This window comes from Tachypleus tridentatus, chromosome 7 (genome assembly GCF_004210375.1).
Source record: "Tachypleus tridentatus isolate NWPU-2018 chromosome 7, ASM421037v1, whole genome shotgun sequence".
NCBI lineage: Eukaryota > Metazoa > Arthropoda > Merostomata > Xiphosura > Limulidae > Tachypleus > Tachypleus tridentatus.
This window is the reverse complement of record NC_134831.1, coordinates 144428979-144441702: the sequence shown is the minus strand read 5'-3', so window position 1 is coordinate 144441702 and position 12724 is coordinate 144428979. Positions and strand designations below refer to the sequence as shown.

General features: G+C 33.8%; 1 protein-coding gene across 5 annotated transcripts in view; it reads right to left on the bottom strand.

Annotated features, from left to right (window-relative positions):
* The window catches only part of LOC143256809 (CD109 antigen-like), a 144343-nt gene that overhangs the window by 39108 nt on the left and 92511 nt on the right, over window positions 1-12724 (bottom strand). For all 5 annotated transcript variants that reach the window (XR_013031502.1, XM_076514522.1, XM_076514520.1 and 2 more), the window contains 8 exons: window positions 11992-12216; window positions 11574-11804; window positions 10756-10869; window positions 10131-10193; window positions 9625-9813; window positions 7707-7853; window positions 1413-1553; window positions 373-421 (listed from right to left, as the gene is read on the bottom strand). Coding sequence is in view for 4 of the 5 variants with exons in the window: in XM_076514522.1 (XP_076370637.1) it covers window positions 373-421; window positions 1413-1553; window positions 7707-7853; window positions 9625-9813; window positions 10131-10193; window positions 10756-10869; window positions 11574-11804; window positions 11992-12216 (1159 nt within the window). In the remaining variant the exon portion in view is untranslated. The remainder of the gene's footprint in view (window positions 1-372; window positions 422-1412; window positions 1554-7706; window positions 7854-9624; window positions 9814-10130; window positions 10194-10755; window positions 10870-11573; window positions 11805-11991; window positions 12217-12724) is intronic.

Below are 12724 nucleotides of genomic sequence, written 5' to 3'. Positions count from 1 at the left end.
GTACAAAAGAAAAGAATATGTAATATAACTAGAAAGCCTACAGATTTGCAATATAATATGAAATTTAAAAATAATTTTAATTCGCGTTTTAACTTACTATTCCTGTCCTTTCAGTAACAGATTTATTTTTAATTCTTTGTGGTCTATCTTTTTTCTATTTTGAAAGTGAAAACTACTATTTTTTCACAGATTTTATAATTCAGATCGCAGGTTTAAACACTCATAACACTAAAAAATACGAAAGAACAAAAAGTATGAATCGTTCTCAGATCTTAAAATCTACAGCTCTGAAACACTTGGTATTCTTTAGTGTTTTTTTATGAATGATTATTACCACTGTAATAAAGAAAATATTCTAATTGCGTTTCTTACCTGGTTGCTTCGTAATGTTGGCATCGGTAAAGACTACCAATTTGGCAAACTGAAATAGTGACATTTACTTGTAAATTATAATATCTTCGTTTTATTACAGGTATTACAGGCGATATCTCAATAACATTCATTATTTTACACAATATTTATATAATAATAATACATACGAAAGTCATATTAATAAATTAATTTAGTTATGTGTTAAAGATACGTTTCGGTTTTAACTGACTCTTAAAACACGTGTCTTTACTCTAGCTCATTAGATGTAAAAAGAAACTTGTAATAATTGTCCATTTGTCTAAAATAAGTATGTTGCCTTATCTGTTAATAACTGTAAAAGGATGAATTAACTCAATAGTCTATAAATAAGATTCTAGATGAGATGATTTATTTTGGGAGCGTGTAAGATAACCATTAACATAAATAAAATCTTGGAAATACGAATAAACTACTAAACTACTAACTTAGCTTTAAATATGTATACATTATATATACCTATATACAATAAAAACCTGCACCTCAAACAAACATAATCTAAAAATACTCAAGAATATCAGGAAAATAGCTCGAAATTAAATAAGTTAAAATATACAAACTGAATATATTGGATAAAGAGAGGCTGTGTTATCTTCTGACGGAATGAGTTAAAATGGACTTGAGAGAAAATTAAAGGAGTTTCACGCAACATTTTATGAGCAAATATAATGTAATAATTAGTAAGTAAATTAATTCTAAAAGTAAGCATTTTTCGTGAATGAGGGGGCTACAGAGAGTTTATTGCCAATTCTGAAATAGCTTCAGCCCCAGACCCCATATCGCCGCCTCTGTCTGTAAGTAAAAACATACGTAATTGGAACACTAAATATACACAGATAAATGCCAGAGAAATAGCTCAAATTCAGATAATTTAAAGTAAACAAGTTGAATACGTTCGACAAGCAAACACTTACATACTTTCATTTTCGAAATGGTAAACTAAACATAAAATATATGAACGTTTAAAATATTATTAGAAAAGTTTGTTTTTTTTGTTATTTTACCTCAATAATCCTATTGGTGTCAATACCGTAAGTTGAAGCTGGAAATTGAATAATCTCATCAGGTTCTCCCTGTCTAGAGTGAAGGACGTGCATAAGAGTTCCGTTTGCAGATTCATCAAATGTTGTCATTTTGTATAGCACCTTAAAACACAGATTTGTCATGAACTTTAGTGTGTGTCACAACGTTAGAACATATTAAATTATACGAATCACTATCTAAAAAGTATGAAACCTAACCTACGGAATTATAAACTAAAAACTACGAAATTATTAACTTTCACATGTGAAAATATGTACAACAACCTACACTCACTTGAACGATAACCTATATTCTAAATCATTTCAGTAATTTATTGGCTAAAATTATCACATTGCAGAAGTTCGAAGCAGAGCTTATAAGATTGACTTACGCAATGGTTGAAGAAGTAATGTGTTTTGTGTTTTCTTGTAGCAAAGCCACATCAGATTATCTGCTGAGCTCACCGAGGGGAATCGAACCCCTGATTTGAGCGTTGTAAATCCGAAGACATACCGCTGTACTAGCGGGGGGCAAAAAAGAAGTAATATTAAAACAATTTTGAATATTAAAATCAGCAAGTCGAATGACAGCCACATCCAATATAAGGTTTCAGTAGAATGTAATCTACAAAAACTAAACTCTAACACTGTTTGACTTTTTATAGAATGATTCCCTCAAAAACTTATTCCTTTGGTCAGGGGTAAATAATAATCCTTTTCGATGAACAACGTTCAGATACTCATATCATAAAGATGCGTTCGTATAGAAGAGTTAAAACTTTCAAGACGAGTATATCCGTTATACTTAATGGTAATGAAAAATAAAGGAATATGGAGCAGTCTGGGACACCAGATCCACCCAGAAAGAGACACACAACAAATAATATCTCAGCCGTGGTAAGCAAAATGCAGTGGCTTGGAAAGGTAAGAATCTACAGAGACAATGGTTAGTGACAAAAACCATGTGTGAATGTGCCCTAGGCAACAGTATGAAACGTAATAAAAATGATTTCCGGCTGAAAAAGTGACACAAATAATTTGTACACAACTTGCTTCCATGACATATCTATTCAACCGTCACTAACCTCATGCAGCTGGAAAATGAGATAGATATTTCTGCTGTTCATTAATTTCCTTAGAATACATATCGATCAAGCCAGTCACCCATGGATTTCTATGCGATCAGACTGATAAAACGGGTCTTAAGAAACAATTGACCTCATACAATAGATGGCTTGTGGAAAAAAGTAGGGAAAAGGTGCGTGCTTCAGACATGACAACATTTCGACGGGGCAGTTGAAATTATGCAGCTAGGCTATTGTAAAGATAGACAGTCTTGGCGACATAATTTGTATGTAAAAGACTTGGTGAGGGTCTAAAGTCGTGTTAATACAGTGAATTCAGTTTCTATTAATAATCTATATTTGTGTGATACATGTTCATTAGAAATAAAAACAACCAGAAAGATGAAAATTTAAACTTACAGAAAATTGACCTGTGTGGAATAGCGAGGCGTTACTCGTATTATATCACTGTTATGCTTGCAAAAGTTTGAACTGTTACCTTAACTATAACCCCCTCAAGTCTGCCAGTACGCTGTAGAAGTTTGGGCTGAACATTGCAGTTTGAGCTTTAATATGTAGAATTGGTAACTGTAATCTGTTTTAAAATACAATAAATTGGAGGATCGTTTTTAATAGCGTCCTACACATTCAATTCACTTGACAATAACAGTTTATTTTTAAAATGTTAAAATAAACAAACTGTGGTAATATGTAACCTATTAACTATAAACTAAGCTGTGAAAATAGCACTGGTGAAGAAATGCTTTGACTGCATGTTGGGTGTAACACAGGGATATTTTAATTTCATTGTTGTTTTGAGTATTAATATCAGATTCATATCACTGATTTGTATGCAGATTTTGGCCCATCTTGGCCAGGTGGTTAAGGCACTCGACTTGTAATCCGAGGGTCGCGGGTTCGAATCCCCGTCACATCAAATATGCTCGCCTTTCAGCCACGGGGGCGTTATAATGTGACAGTCAATCCCACTATTCGTTGGTAAAAGAGTAGCTCAAGAATTGTCAGTGGGTGGTGATGACTAGCTGCCTTCCCTCTAGTCTTACATTGCTAAGTTAGGAACGGCTAGCGCAGATAGCCTTCGTGTAACTTTACGCGAAATTCAAAACAAACTTATGCACATTTAAATTGTCCAAATTCTGCATATAATAGGGGGTAGTATAGGGGATGATCTTTATGTGTAAATTATCTAAGTTCTTTAATGAATATGGGTGATATAGAACATTGGGTTTTAATACGTAAATTGTTTTAATTCTGCAACTAACACCGATGACAAAAACGATTCTGTAACAAAATGATGGAATACGTGTGTGTTTTTCTTATAACAAAGTCACATTGGACTATCTGCACTAAAGGGAATCGAATCTCTGATTTTAGTGTTGCAAGTCCAAAGACTTACAGCTATCGCACCGGAATACCCAAATGACAAAAAGTAATTACTAAGTTTGGGAGTAAATTTCGGGCATGCTTCCACGCCTATTCAAAATACCCGTAATCATTTTAAAACATTATTTTCAAATTATTTAGCATATTTTAATCTTTGTAATTATTTTTTTCCGTAAGGTGTCAAAGTTGAAATTCTCAGTAGAATGAAAACAGTGGCACGGGACATGTCTGCGGACTTACAACACTAGAAACCAGGTTTCGATTCTCGTGGTCTGCAGAGCACAAATAGTACATTGTGCAGCTTTGTACTTAACTTCACGCAAGATAAAGACAAAAGCAACTTATGTATTTTTTCTCTTATCGTTAAAACTACGAATTTCAGCGAGAAAGAAAAACTCAACCACCATACACATAACACACAGACTACCGCTACCAGAGACCAAGTCTCGCTTTCAACCCCTTATCAGTTGTGGACGTGGAGTGGACTTTCTTCAAACCGATCGACTCAGTTACAACGTAAATTAAATATAGACTGGACTTTTAAATTTAAAGAATGGTACTTTGTGTAAATTCATATAAAACAGTAATTCTATACCAACATAATAGTTCACATGTTATTAAAAGATCAATAAAACATGCAAAATATCCGATCTGAATGATAAGTCGACTCCATCGAAACTAAAAGGATTTTTTATATGTTTTAATTCTTTACCCATTTGTCCATTATTGTTTTCAAGAGTGGATTTAAAAATTGTTTCTCTCGTCAGTTCCTAATTTTGTTAATGAAAGAAAAATTTGGTTATTTTAAACAGATTGTCAGTTGAATCCTTTGTGTGAATAGGATTGTTTTTTTTAATTTCGCGTTAAGCTACACGAAGGCTATCTGCGCTAGCCGTCACTAATTTTTCGGTGTAAGACTAGAGGGAAGGCAGCTAGTCATGACTATCCACCGTTAACTCTTGGGCTACTCCTTTACCACGGACCCACGGCTAAAAGGGCGAGCATGTTTAGTGTGACTGGGATTCGAACCCGTGACCATCGGGTTACGAGTCGAGTGCCTTAACCACCTGGCCATGCTGGGCCTTTGTGTGAACAAATGAGTAGAATTAGTGCTACATAGTCTTAAAATATCTTATGTAAATATCGGTTTACTGAGTAAAGTAAAACTTAAACAACATTCACATACAAAACAGAAGACGGTTCTGTACATCCTGAAGTAAAAGATATGCAATTTGTCATAGATTGTTGTATGCATATATTCAAAATCTATTATTATTAGTGACAAAAATTTCAATAAATGTGATTTCGATCTAATAATGTAATTTGATGAACTTTAAACTTGAGGCGGCTGAAAAAATAACTAGACGTTCAGAAGTGGAAGACACTGTTATCTTTTGTACAGTAATGAGTTTGTTAGTTTGTTCCTTAATAAGCATAAAGCTACACAGTGTTCAGTCTGTGCTCTGACCACTACAGGTATCAAAATTCAGTTTCTGTAAGTCTGCAGTCATACCGCTGTGCCACTAGGGGGCTGTACAGTAGGGAAAACAGGCAGAGGAAATAAAAATATTTTCAGGTAAATTCAACCAGGACTATAATTCATAAATCTCAGAAGAATGTTTAAGTTTTTTTGCTCATAGTTAATCACAAAGCTACGCAAGGTGCTAGTTGTGCTAATTTTAATTAGTAATTAAAGTTTTTCTGACACTATAACAAAAACTGATTAGGGAAGAATAATATATTAATGATACGTAAAAAATAGAAAGGCATGAATTGTACAACTTCAAACCGCAACTAAAAATGTACGTTTTGAGATTCAATTAATACGGGAAATAATGTATTCGTATTTAAAAAAGAAAGTTTTATGTATAATAAACTAGATTCTTCTTATGTTATTTAAGTTGGTTGGTTGTAATTAAACACATAGCTACACAACAGGCTACCTGTGATCTATCCACCACGGGTATCGAAACTCGGTTCCTAGCGTTCTAAGTCCGCAAACATAACACTGTGTCACTGGAAGTTATTATTTAAAATTGAATGCGGTGCATACATTTGTAATATAAGGCTAAAAATTAGAAAATATAAAATAAACGTGCATTACAGCTTTTTGCAACGTGCAATCCCTACACCTACATATATGCTGTTTTAGTTAGGCACAAAACTACACAATGGGCTATCCGTGCTCTGCCCAAAGCAATCGAAACCCAGTTTTCGGCGCTGTAAATCCACAGAAATACTACTGTGTCACAGGGGAGCATATAATTTTGTAAATATTGACTTATTGTGGAATGTAGTTCCAGGAATGAAATCAGAATGTTAAAGATTTATATGGTGGTTCGAGCAGAACTATAATTCATAAGTATATAAATATCAATGTTTTTTTTTCTCATAATAGCGAGAGTAAAATAAATAAACATCCCTTGGCACAATGTGGTAATTTTGTTCAAAGCTAAAGTTTTTTGGTTTTTTTTAACACCAGTAGTCAGATTTGGTTTAATATTCCAATTTTGTTCAAAGCTAAAGTTTTTTGGTTTTTTTTTTACATCAGTAGTCAGATTTGGTTTAATATTCCAATTTTGTTCAAAGCTAAAGTTTTTTGGTTTTTTTTAACACCAGTAGTCAGATTTGGTTTAATATTCCAATTTCTTGCTTCATTTGTAATCAACAAAATTACAATATTTCCATTTACTCTTTAACTCAGTACGCATCTCCTGTTTGAAAGGTCTAAGTGCACTGTTATACTGACAACGAAATGTAAACACCGATCAGAAAAGTTCGGTATGGCCCCTTGGTTAGAGCCATCAACTCGCAGTCTGCGGGTCGTACGTTCGAATCTCCTACTCACTAAACATGCTCACCATTTCAGCCGCGGGAGCGTTATAACGTTAAGATCAATCCCACTATTCGTTGGTAAAAGAGTAGTCCGAGAACTGGCGGTGGGAGATAATGACTAGCTAGCTGCCTTCCCTCTGGTCTTACACTGCTAAATTAGGAACAGCTAGCCCAGATATCCATCGTGTAGCTTTGTGCAAAATTCATAACAAATAAACAAACTAATCAGAAAAACATATCAGTTTAACTTCCACACGCGAACTCTTGACCTATAAGAAGAAAAAAAGAAACGTCAATAATGAGTCAAATTATTTAGAAAGACAGTTTTGTTTATAAAGTGATCTAATAATATGCTAACACATTCAAAAACATAAGCTTTAAAACAAAATGTCAGTCTTTTTACCGATATGTTTTCTGTGTTTTAACTTTAACACTGTGTTCAACAGAGCTATTTTATCTCATTAGTGAAGCGTAAGGGACACTCAAATTTCAACATAACTTGCTACTGGAACTCGCGAGATCTTATTACAAGCAAAATGGATTAATCAGATGAAATGTTCAATAAACTGATGGCCATATAACAAACATCTATAATTTCAACTAAATTCAGCTCACATAAAGTTTAATTAGACCACGTGACTGAATTGTATCAATAAAAAGAAGCAGAAATGGGTGGGTTTGAATATTCCAATAAACTACAAACATTTTTTGTAAGACAATGGACAGTGTTAGTAATCTGGAGGGGGCTATAAAATATATGGTTACCGTGAGTTGGCTGCTACACTTTTAGTCTGCGGGTCTGCTCAGAGAAACCGTATAGTTACAGCGCGTTAGTTGCTATACTTGCAGCCTGAGCTCTGTATAGATAACATCTGTGGTTAGAATGAGTTGGTTGCTACATTTTTAGTCAGGGTGAGAGGAAGGTCTGCTTGGATGCAACTTATGGTCAAAATGAACTGGCAGTTACACTTACATCGCCATGGTTGAGCTCACCGTCGGTCTGCATCTTGTACAGTATTTGGTCAACTGCTGCCATGCCCACGTAAGTTCCAGGATGACCACTAACAGTTACTTCCACAGACTCACTAGTCGTATTGGTTTTCGTCAAGCTCACAGTGAACTAAATAACAATAATTTTTTATCAATAACATTCCATAATTAACGAAGATTCTCTTAACAATGTATTCTATCATAAATATCTGTTACGAGTGTGTTAAATACAAGTATAAGACATGATTCTGTTACTGTTGTCTGCTGTTGATGTAATTATAAGAGTGTAACATGTTATATGTACCATAGTGTGACGATTGTGCTTGCAACTTATACGCAATAAATTAGTGAAAATTATATTAAAATGCTGCATTTTTTTAAAATTTAATTGAAATGCTTTCGTAGCCAATATTGTACAGTAGTATATGTCATTTGTATACGTTTACTATTGTTACTATAGTAACTTTGTGTGATTGTTTTTAACATCTAGTTGGCTCTTAAGTTAATGAGACCGAATTTTGGGGAGTGGGTATCAAATTTTTCGGTATCCAAACAAGAACTTTAAAAACGTAATTTGATAAAAAAAAGTCGATCTGTTAACCCATAAAAGAAACAAGACAGAAAATGTAAACCGAAAAGAATTCCCTTTTATTAGTTCAAAAACTTTCAATGCCATCCATGAAAGTTTTCATTCAAGTGTTTATTGCTATCTAGTTTTCCCACTTAGACTCAGAACAAATTTATATTAGCCTTTTCATTAGCCTTAAACAATGCAATAGTTCCGAAATATTTCTATTTTTACAGGCCCGGCATAGCCAGTTGGTTAAAACTCGACTCATAATCTGAGTAGGCCCGGCACAACCAAGCGTGTTAAGGCGTGCGACACGTAATCTGAGGGTCACGAGTTCGCATCCCCGTCGCGCCAAACATGCTCACCCTTTCAGCCGTGGGGGCGTTATAAAGTTACGGTCAATCCCACTATTCGATGGTAAAAGAGTAGCCCAAGAGTTGACGGTGGATGGGTTGATGACTAGCTGCCTTCCTTCTAGTCTTACACTGCTAAATTAGGGACGGCTAGCACAAGTGACCCTCGTTTAGCTTTACGCGAAATTCAAAACAAACAAACTATTTTTACAAAATATACATCCTACATCAAATTTTCTCTCTGTATACATTATTTGGTGTTAAACACAAAGAGTGAAAAATGAGCTTAAACATGGCACATTTCATGTGTGAACAAGCTGATTCATGACACATTTCATGTGTGAACAAGCTGATTCATGACACATTTCATGTGTGAACAAGCTGATTCATGACACATTTCATGTGTGAACAAGCTGATTTACTTACAAACAACAAACATGTTTCAGCAAAACATAAATTATTGAAATAATAATTAAGTACTGAAGATGTTAATGCACAAAATGGTCTGATGTTGTTGTTGTCTTGAATTAAGCACAAAGCTACACAATGGGCTATCTGTGCTCTGCCCATCACGGGTATCGAAACCCAGTTTTTAGCGTTGTAAGTCCGTATACATGCCGCTGAGCCACTGGGGGGGCAAATGGTCTAAAAAGGACGTTTTGATCAACATGATGCTGTGTTTAGTTGTATATGAATGTACGTATATGAATATTTGTTTATATAAAGCAAAGTATATATAAGAGTTTTAAACCATGAAAAGTGGTGAACTGTGAATTTCATTCTATACATTTGAGGGTTTATGCTGTGGAAATACAACTCTTAAAATCCTTTTTCGGATGAAAACGTGTCGGAAAAATATATAAAAGTTAAAATTCTAAGTCTTAACGTCAACTAGATTTCTCAAGTAGATAAATTTCATTAACTACATGACGAGATAAGAATGTATAAATTTGTCGCCATTAAGACATAAATCTTACATTGTTCCTGGAAAATCCGTCTACTGGGTACGTCAAGCTATCAGCAACAACCACGCCTCTTCGGGCAACATGGTAAATAACAATGGTAGCAGTAGGCGCCATTTCCGGAGACAGAGCCACTGCAAAAGTTTTAATACTGGAAGTCATTTCTTCCTGCCCAGCTAACAGGATAGTTCCCTTGGAAATAACCTGTATGTACAGGGGTTAAGGAAATGTGAGAATGGAAAAAACCCTCAAAAAAACGAAAGCGCTTAGTAAAACAGCTTTAAATAACACAAATATCGCACATCCAAATTTACAATGTGTAAATTAAGATTTCTTTTCTCCTGTTGAAATACATCTGTGTTTGTAGATATACTTATGTTTCAATAGATAACATAGCACGCAATCTACACAAAAAATAACAATTCGAATATTTTTAAGGTCTTGTACTTTATCAAAAAATAACACATGTATTGCAATAACAATGTCTTCAAATACTGTGTAAAATTTATACAAGAACTCACCACGTACGAAAAGTTTCCTACAAAGTAATCTGCCCTAACGTGGAGAATTATAAATTCACCAACCTGTTTGGTAAAATAAGACACAAAAATTAACAAATATTACTTCATACCATAATAATTAAACTTTTTAGTTTAAATAACATGGAAGTTGCAAAAAATATTACAATCATATGTGTGTGTTTTCTTATAGCAAAACTGCATTGGGATAACTGCTGAGTCCATCGAAGGGATTCGAACCGCTGATTGTAGCGTTGTAAATCAGTAAACTTGATTATAATCGCACACCATACGTTTTATTACAATTGTTTTAGGTTGTCTGAACATAATTAGAGTATTTGAAACTATGAACTAGATCATGGGAACGTATCAATACGAAGCGTAATAAACTTTCTTTGTTTTAAATAACGCCGAAACTTTAGAAAACAGTAATAACTATTTGCTAAACAGTCCGTAAAAAATGTTTATGAGACACAATAATATAAATTTTACAAATAAAAAGTTATTTAGATAAAGAGATACTAAAGGATATCCAATAATGCATTCTATTCCGCAATTAAATTATTTAAAGAGCCAAAAAAAATGTCAGTAATTTAATAATACACAAATTAATATATTAAGTTCTCACCTTTGGATGTTTAGTGCTGGTTACCACCTGAAGGTGGCGATCAGTCGGGCAGTACGAACCATAAACGAGAAGATTGGCCTTTGCCATTTCACCTGTTTCATCTTTGTAAGAAGCCTGCAATGACAAATAAAAGAGTTAACACTAAAAAATAAGTACGTCTAGAGATAATTTTTGTTTATATTGTTAAAGTTCATCGCTTAGTAGTCGTTATTAAAGTTTCATTGATTTGGTCCATTCTTAAATACCTAAACCTTTACTTACCCAACAATTCGACCATTATTCGAATATTAATGTCTTTACCTCTTGTACTGTGTCAGCTCTGTTCAAATATACTTTACACATATATTTTTTTGTTTTAAATCCTGTGTTTTAAAAGATGTAAAGAAGAGAGTGATATAGAAAACACTGAATAATTCGATGTTTATTTCAATCTACTTTATTGAGTTTATTATGCTGTTTATCATTAAAACTCGTTTATGTAATATTTAATGTGTTAACTAAAATAAACATTTATTTTCGAAACCGAATTGAATGAAACATTTTTGATCCAAGAGGAAACTTAGCTAAAGTGTGGTTTCTAAATAATGCCAGAATCATTTCATTATAACAAAGCTTTGTTAAAGACATTTTACATAACATAATTCATAGCAGGAAACTTAACATTTGGGAGACTTTTGATATAGCTAATAAGACCTATTTGGCGTTGGTTCTCACTTATCTGTCTAATAACATAATAGATTTAAAACCTGTTTCATACAGTTTCTTCAGTTTTTAACTACATATTTCAATATAATTTTATCAACTGGATCAAGACATGCCTCTAGTCTAAGAGACTTAATACTGTTTAACAGTGTTTTTCCACGTAATTCTGTTCGTAGGTCCACTTCCAACTCCCATACTCCAGGACGCACGGACGACACGAGTTCGTGCTTGATGTCTAGTTTCTGAGAACCTCCATTATTGATGGTCAAAGTAGACATAATATTTAGTTTTTGACTAGACAAGCGCCATGGTGGCAGTTCTGACCCATCACGGTAGGATACAGCAAGCTATTTAAAACAGTTATTAAAAACATTTCTGTTAGTATTAAAACAAACTTCAAATAACTATTGAAAGACTATTCAAAATATAGTACTTATAACAGATAGATAGTTTAAAATGTTTCACAACTCCATCAGTTTACATTCTCTAATAGTGACCACAACCATTCTAAAACCATATCTGCATAAATCTTACATAAGCCTTGAAAGGCATAGCTGGCTTGAAGACCTGAGGATAGGAGCCAAGAAACTTTAATTTGATACTGGAGTTAAAGACGACGGTTTCGGCAAATCCACATTCAACTCTGTCTAACAGAGGTTCGCCAACACAAGCCGTCACTAAAACTTTCGGTGTCTCTAACTTAGAAAGAAGTTGGTTCACTTCTCTCATGTTGAACCGATAGAAAGTGGAACCTTTAAACTGAAGAAAGAAAGAAAAAAAGAGAGAAAAAGTTTGTGTTACTTACATCGTTAATAGAATACTTACAAGTTTAACTTACAACATTAGACACATCATTAATTCGTACTGTGAATCTGAATCAGCCTAAATTTTGTAAACATTTGTGGAAGTTATAATATTAGTTAAAGAACCATTGTAACGATGTCTATTTTGTATTTATGGGGAAAATGCTATGAATATGTGACAGTGTTCCAAATTCTGAGCAACTGACCAGAAGGAAGACGTCCAGTCAATATTACCCTACAATTCACAATTTGTAGGGAAATTTGAAACTGGCTAGCCAGGTTTGTAGGGCCGAATTATTTATTAGGCACAATAGGCGCAGTGCCTTGAGCCTACGAAAACTATGGGTCAATGAAATTTTTTCTTAAAAGTTAATGCCAGAGGGCCAAAATATTAATAAACATAAAAACATGAAATACACATTTTACTGTAAAAACTTTATTACATCTCTAAGTTATACAAAGTT